Raw genomic sequence first — 7,685 nt, forward strand, 5'->3', positions numbered from 1 at the left:
TGGGTGTTGTAATTATACAGTATGTGTGGTAAGCAGTCGACCAGTGAGAGCCCCAAATAACCCCTTTATCATATTGGCGACAGAATCATGTTAAATTTAGCTGAAACACAACCGGCTACAACAGAGTCTGACATTTCACTAGTACAAGAAACAATATTGAGTTTTACTTTAAAATGTATTTATATTCACAACTTTAGTAAGATAAAATTGGCTAAATAGATGATGTAAAAGAAAAAAAAACCCAACTAAGTCTCTTAATTAAATTTTCTTGATGGGAAGCCACGGTTGAGTACACAGGATACTTTTGTGTCGGGCTGAGGCATGTTAATATTTTAGAGCATAACTAGGACACACTGCAGGGTTTTCAGCAGAAAAAAAGATTTTATCTGTTTATACATGAGAGATACTTCAGGCTTTTAAACTCAGCATTTGTTTTAACTTTTATACTCTCTACTTACATCTAAAGTAAATATAGGTTTAAAGCTTTGACTTATATATTTTTATATATTTCAAACTAGTGTTTTCCAACCTGATTAACTGGCTGCATAGCAAAATGTAGACAAAGAAGGAAACATTATGGGATTAACATCATCCTAACAGACCAGAAATTTGCGCAGAGACAGTGCTTCTGAGATACCGCTGAACTACTTTACATGGACTTATTTAACAAGATAATGATGATTCTGCCTGGTAGTGACAGCTTCCTGCTGTATTCACACGAATTCTCCTTTATCTATTTTTAAAAATCACTTGTGCTCTCTGTTCTCTTTAAAAAATACTGATCATAAAGGAGCAGAAATTTGATCTAAGATCCCTCTCACAATTTATTAAAATGTCTTAACTTACCTGACAAATAAGGCTAATAGCATCAGCTGTCTTTTATGCTAACTAGCAAATGTTAGCATGTAGCACGGTAGACGTACTTGGTTAAGCTAGCTCAAGTTTACTGTCACAGAGCTGTTGATGACTTTATCATCAGTTTTGGAAATTAAAGTTAGGTGCTGCATTTTTTTTGTCAGCTCTCACTGTGTCTCACTGACAGTTACTTGTAGACAACTTTTAATTCAAAAAGCTTAAAGTTTTTTTTTACATGACAATGTGGTACTACTGTACAGAGTCAAGACAGTTTTAACTTAAACAGGACTCATTTTTATATGCTTCGTTTGAACAGTTTCCCTGGCAAATATAGTCCAGATCAAAAATAGCCTGAGAAATTGAAAAAATAAAACAACAACAAGACGTTATATCCCTTGGTTTTTCTTTATTACTTCTGACTGCTTCCTTAAAATATTTTATGAATTAATTAAAAATGTAAAACTTTTTTCAATCACTAAATGATGGATGAACTGTGATGATGAAAGTTAAAAAGACAAATTCAATTCTATTTATCTAACACTTGCTTCCGGTTCTTCTCGAATATCAGCTGTCCAATAAAATCAAGACAGAGCAGATCCTCTAACTTCCTAATATAAAGGATATTAAAACTAGAAAATTTCATATGCAAGCTCAAATGCCAGCCCCATGTCATATTATATCTAAGCAAACATTTTAGCTTGGCATCAAACTAAAGTAAACTAAATTAGCAATGACTGTGCTCTAGTCAAGTGAGCTTGCTCCTGGCTATTGCGCAGGCTGCCTCATTGTCATGGTTTACTGCAACACTCAGCAGAAATGAGCCAACATTAAAACACCTGTTTCTTTTCCTGATCTACATCCAAACAGATCTACATCTGAACACTCAGTCGTTTCAAGTTCCAGGCTCGCCATGCTGCAGTTTGACTTTAAGTCTCAGGTAAGTGTCTGTGAAAGGTTTCATACCTGTGACCGGTGCCTCGATGTCTAATATAGTTTTCTCCTGACGCAGGATAGCTGCTCCCTCATTGATGATTCGGAGCGCCACGGCCTCCTCCACACGACCTTCCTTGGTGAGATGGGCCTTCAGGAGATCCACGCGAGGTTTCCCTTCACAGTCAAACACTTCCTTCATCGTAAGGCGGTGGCTCAAGGGGAAGGGGACAGCTGAGGACAGAGCACAGGAACGCAGCGACATTTAAGCACAGGGACATCATGGTCACTATGGCTACTCTTAAAGAAATGGACACAATTTCCGACGGTTTTGTTGCCACTGTGCTGCATTATTATAGTAAACAGTCCTCAGGAATGATACTGACAACATTTTATCAAGGAACTCATGCAGCAATCATATAAGAGAAAACCCCGACCATGTTTTGCCTGCAAGCAATACTGCACAGCTGCTTCATTCCATCTTTGTTGATGGTGTGTGCACTTTGGCATGAAGAGCATTCTTAAGAGCACAGTTTTCCTTAAAACAGAAAGAATCTCCCATGAAAATGCAAGGACTTCTCTATCTATCTATCTATCTATCTTAGCATACTGACAACTGTCCTTTATGTGGTTACTTGTATTTTCTGAGTGCCAGATAAAATATCTAAGCCATCTACTCATCCAACACTCTCCCTGGATCGCTAAAGCCTTTGGCCATTAAAATGCATCAGTCACCTACCAGCAGACAGCCTGTGGAACTGTGAAATCCAACCACCGATCATTACTTCAGTGGCAGCAAAGGTTATTTATTAGACCTGGTGCCGAGCTCTGTGTACTCTAAATGCAAGCTATCAGGACCTGTGTATTTACGTTAATCTACACCTCATCTAGCTTAACAAAAATCACATGAGGTCCAGTGGCAGAATTCATTTGAAAAGCTAGACACAAACAAAAAAGCCTGCCAGATTTGTGCAGAGAATAGCAAACAGAGCCACTCAGCACTGCCAAATAAAAAAAAAGACAAAGGAAAAGTCGCAAATCTCAGGCTTATACTGAACATGACCAACATGCTCTTCAATAATGAATGCTTGACTAGAGGAATCTCAAAGTCGCCACTCGTGGTATAATGAGGCAAGCCCCAGCGAGTGTTTTTAATGGGACTCAAATTTTTCACAGTGTGCAGCATGTATCTGTGACGGCAATGTGTACTTTGACACTTTACCAGCAAGTACAAACTCAGCACAGTCAGCACGGAGAGGAAGCGAAGTGAGCCTGTGGGGTATGTGGACAGTGCTCGCAAAGTATCTTTAAACGCCCTACCTGTTTATCCACAGGCTTTCGAAATGTCTGCATCTCCTGAATGTACTGGAACTAAGTAGCACTTGTCTTATGGTGAAAAACTCAGCAACAATGTCTCCTTCCAAAAGATAATGTCCCAGTTACTTAAAAAAAAAGAAAAATCCACAAACCTCAGCGTGAACAATTTCAAATACCAACTATTTACTTTTATACTGAGGTACACGATGCAGTCTACCTCTACCCATGATGAGGGGCTTGCGCTCATGGCAGTATTTAAAAATTAACAGCCTGATGTGCTACAAGTCAGTGCATGGGTCGACTGTGTAATAAGTTGCAACGATATTCTGAAGTCTTGGTCTGCAGTTTTCACAGACTGCACTTGGGTTAATCGGAATGCCGCAAGCTATGGCTGTGTGCACATGAAGTCAACCCAAACACCAGAAACCAACCAAAACAGACTTGTAATGTGTTAGTATGAAAGTACTATCTACTCTTGTCCCATCCACTGCCCCTTCAGAGGACCAGTTGATGGTTGGAAGTGCTTTGAGAATCACCAGTTGACTTACATCCACTGCCTTATAAACAAGAAAAGGCAGACATTGCTACAGGCAGGCCAGATGAAAATATGTCATTTTGATTTAAAGCTGATAATTACCATAAGTCAGTGTAGCATGTCTGACAGATGGAAAAGATTGAAAACATAACCTGTGTTGAAATACATTGGCGTAGGTGCTATTATGTACCTTACATAACCGTAAAAGGTAAATGTGGTGCAGGAGCCCAGATTACTCAGGAACCGTTCTTATTTCATTTTAAACTTCAAACTAGCAGAGCAATTTGACTGTAAAATGAGCTGAAACTAGCCTCATGTGGATACTTTAAAAGGAACATTACGCTTTGTTTTTTTCTGTTTTCTTTCTTTTGTTTCTTTTTTGTGTTTTTTTTTAGCCGATTATCAGAAAAACCCAACAGAGATTATTTCGAGATAATCCTCAACAGCACATTTTAAAGAAACGCACATATGTTGACACAGACATGTGAGCGGTCTCCTGATATAGATGTATGGTGGAGAGATGAAAAGCTGACTTCTGCTCAGCACCCGAGCAGAGTTGAACTATGAAATACTGTACGTTGCCGGGCAACAGCAGCAGCAGCAGCTAACTGTTGGAGTACAGCCAGTAGCTGTGCTCCGCAGAAAGCTGGGATTTGCATTGGGGGTTCACGTAGATACAGTGATGCAAATGCTCACACATTGGTCAAACCTTAAGCTCACAGTTATTCCTCTGTGTGGAGTTAAAAGACATTCAGCTAAAGACGGCTAAGAAGAGCTGCCTCTCTGCACTGTTCAATTAATAATAAATGTATGGTGGGTTTATGTGTTTGTTAACCATAGTTTGTCTTGTTAAGTGCAGGATGGTTTCACAAAAGTAAACAGTGCAATTAAAAGATCCATAAAATAAAATAAAACAATGACATAAGTATTCTGGTTTATTGCCCATATTCTCTGCTATAGCTTGCTTTGTATGATATTCAGTGTCTTACTGTATGTACCACCTGACTGATGTTTTTATTTAGATGCTATCAGAGCAGGTCTGTTCTGTCAAACCTAACTACTGCCGCATCATGGCCATTAATAAATTACTAATGCCAATACAAGTATTTGTATGGTGTTACCAAAGGCTGACATGAATGTGACAAAGTTGTACATTGATATATTATACCTCGGGGTGAAATATAAGAGCGCACCTGCACTAAACAGCCTGTGGTGACGGTACTGTAGCAAACAAACTGCACAGCCCAGCAGTTACTGTACCACTTTAAATATGCTCTGTCAGATTAAGACATGTAAGACTAAAAGAGAACCAGCGAGAAACTGGCTGTGGTTTAAGTTGAAGCTATGTATACAGCAGGGATAAAAATAGCTTCGAGTAGCTTGTAGTGTCAGTGCTCGGTAGTTCACTACAAGCAGCGCACACAAAAACAGCAGGAAACGTCAGTCTTCTGGCTCAAAATTTTCACTACCTCAATAGCTTCCTTTGATCACCTGATGGATGCAAGATTCAGTTTCTTCTTTGTATTTTTTTTTCTTCCAATTTTCAGTCTTTTGGGGATTGTAAAAATGGCTTTTACTTCTTTTTCAAAGTGGTGTGCAAGAATAGGAGAGCAGATACAAGTGACAAAAGACACATTCAGTGTCGGCCAAGCAATAACAAACCTTTATAGCATCTTGACAATTCAGAGCATGGAAAAAAAGAGGATTTTGAAAAATTATAATTCTTTCTCTATGATCAGCCAAATTAATCTGCATTAGAAATCACAGGTGAGGCTATTTAACAAGTATCCAGGGCACACAGCCTGAAAATGAAAGAAAATACAAAATACTTATCAACTCCTAAATCCTAAAGTGTTACATGACCATGTTACAAAAGCAGAAAACTGAGTCAGAATTCTTGGCTGTGTTACGTTCGCTGATATAAACCTTCTGTTTGACATATTTTTGAATTCCTGGGTGTCAGTGAAGCTGCGCCAGGAAATAACCACAATGGTTTTGTCACTGCTTTAAATTCGTGTTCAAATGTGCAGAAAACAGCACGGCAAATCAAAACCAACTTCTCCCTTTTATGATGGACGGCACGGAAACAGAATTCTGTTTGAAACCGAATATCCTGTGAAAAAGATGAAAGTACAGTAAAAGTATAATGAAACGAAAGTGTCCGCAGCACGAGACCGAAGCTATTCAGATGGCCTGTTAGATAAATCTCCACTTAAAGTAAAGCTAGAAAACAATATTGTTCAGGCAGCTCAGGAAGAGTGTCTTTTTCCTTTTTTAAATTTTCTTCACGTGACACAGTTCATGTTCTGTAATCAATGACAATTTAAGGCTCGTTTGTAACTGCTAGTGCACACAGTACATTTGTGCGCCTGCAGTCATTGTCATGTAAGTGCATCTCACAGTGCAGATTACTGTTTCTAAAACTCCGGAGGCTAAAGGACAAAGTTGTTAATGCTGACTGAGCTGCTCGGCCGTTATGATAATATACAGAATGTGGATACACACACACACACACACACACACACACACACACACACACACACACACACACACACACACACACATATATATATATATGTATGTATGTATGTATTCAGGCAGAGTGCTGACTGTTGGCAGATCCACTGTAAAGAAGAGAGAGGGGGAAAAATGAGCAGGGCTAAGTGAGTTATGACATCCGTGGGCACTTTATCATCCTCCATTGATCCATCTACTGATTCAGCTTTTGGAATCCCCCCACACACCGCCACCCTTTTTTTCTAATCAAATTAAACCCTGACTTGAGCCCGGTAAAATAAACCCCCCAATAAATGTCCATTTCATGCCCTCTCCCTCTTTTTGCTGGCCCCCGTCTAAGCCCCTGAAATCCTGCTGCATCACTGCTCCAGCTTCTACCACAAGCTCGGCAATTCAGCTGTTTTTTCCTCCTTCCTCCTCCTCCTCCTCCTCCTCCTTCTCCCCCCACACTCCCCCTCTCCTCCCGTCGTGAGCGAAAGCAAGCGTACAGTCAAATCATGACAGATACGATTAAACATAAATCAGCGGGCACAATTAAAAATGTATTACACTTCATATTTCCTGGTGCTGCCCGTGTGCTCGGCTCGCTCTCCGCGGGGGCTGTGCAGCAGAGGAACCCGGATTGTTTATCAACATCAAAGCTTCACTTGCCCACTACCAACACCACCACGAACACAACTTGATGGCCGCATATGCACCATTAATGCGCGACACGTTCATAAAGTCCGCGTCCTGCCGATCCGCAGAGAGCTAAACACCGGAGGTGTTATGTAATACAGCCATAAGCACGCAGAAAATATAGGCTAACTTACATTTCACCATCCGATCCGTGGCGTTTAAGACGATGTCAGCGTTAGACATCTTCATGGGCAGTTGCTGTCTTCGAGGCTGAAGCTTTTTTTTTTTATCTTCTGTTTCCTCCTGCTCCTTCTCCTTTAGGATGTACTCTCAGTATTTGTTGTCGAAATGCGGCTGATGCTGTGGCATCACTTAGATGATGCGCCCCCTCCGTGCGTCGGTGCTGCGCCGGGTAGGACTGCTGCTCCCCAGGCAGGGATGGATGCTGGGTGCTGGATGCTGTAGGAGCTGCTTCTGCTGTCCTAAGCTGTTAATGTGGGGGAGGATGCGCGGAGAGAGAGGGAGTGAGAGAGAGAGAGAGAGTGAGAGAGAGATGTGCACTATCCCGACATGGCGGTGAAGGGAACTCCCACGCAAATGTTTCACGGGACTGCCTGATGCTGCCATCAGATGGAGGCTGAGACGGGGTTGCCCCCACGCACGCACTACGCGCCATGTTTCGGTATTCTCGAAATTTGTACGCCTGATAATGACAGCGCGTGGACCTCGGCTTAAACGTGTTAGACGTTCATCACAATCAGACGGGCTCGGTTTGATTCCCGCAGCGGGCACACGTGTGCGCCAAAAGCAGCAGTCGGGTGCGTATGTTGGCGGAGACTTTTCACTTGGTGGCGACAAACCATCAGGTTTTATGCAAAGTAAGCAATCAAAGTAGCAACTTAGTCCACGGATC

The 7,685-nt window shown here is 41.3% G+C and overlaps 1 protein-coding gene across 2 annotated transcripts in view; it reads right to left on the reverse strand.

Annotated features, from left to right (window-relative positions):
- The window catches only part of ppp3ca (protein phosphatase 3, catalytic subunit, alpha isozyme), a 31,393-nt gene extending 23,969 nt beyond the window's left edge, over window positions 1–7,424 (reverse strand). Inside the window, exons 1-2 of one of the 2 annotated variants that reach the window (XM_026181809.1) lie at window positions 6,967–7,424; window positions 1,819–2,019 (exon numbers count right to left, since the gene is read on the reverse strand). In XM_026181809.1, coding sequence (XP_026037594.1) covers window positions 1,819–2,019; window positions 6,967–7,021 — 256 coding nt within the window. In that variant the 5' untranslated portion in view covers window positions 7,022–7,424. The remainder of the gene's footprint in view (window positions 1–1,818; window positions 2,020–6,966) is intronic. The other variant, XM_026181808.1, reaches the window with a different exon arrangement.
- Window positions 7,425–7,685: the final 261 nt, after the last annotated feature.

Source organism: Astatotilapia calliptera, chromosome 10, assembly GCF_900246225.1.
Source record: "Astatotilapia calliptera chromosome 10, fAstCal1.2, whole genome shotgun sequence".
Taxonomy (NCBI): domain Eukaryota; kingdom Metazoa; phylum Chordata; class Actinopteri; order Cichliformes; family Cichlidae; genus Astatotilapia; species Astatotilapia calliptera.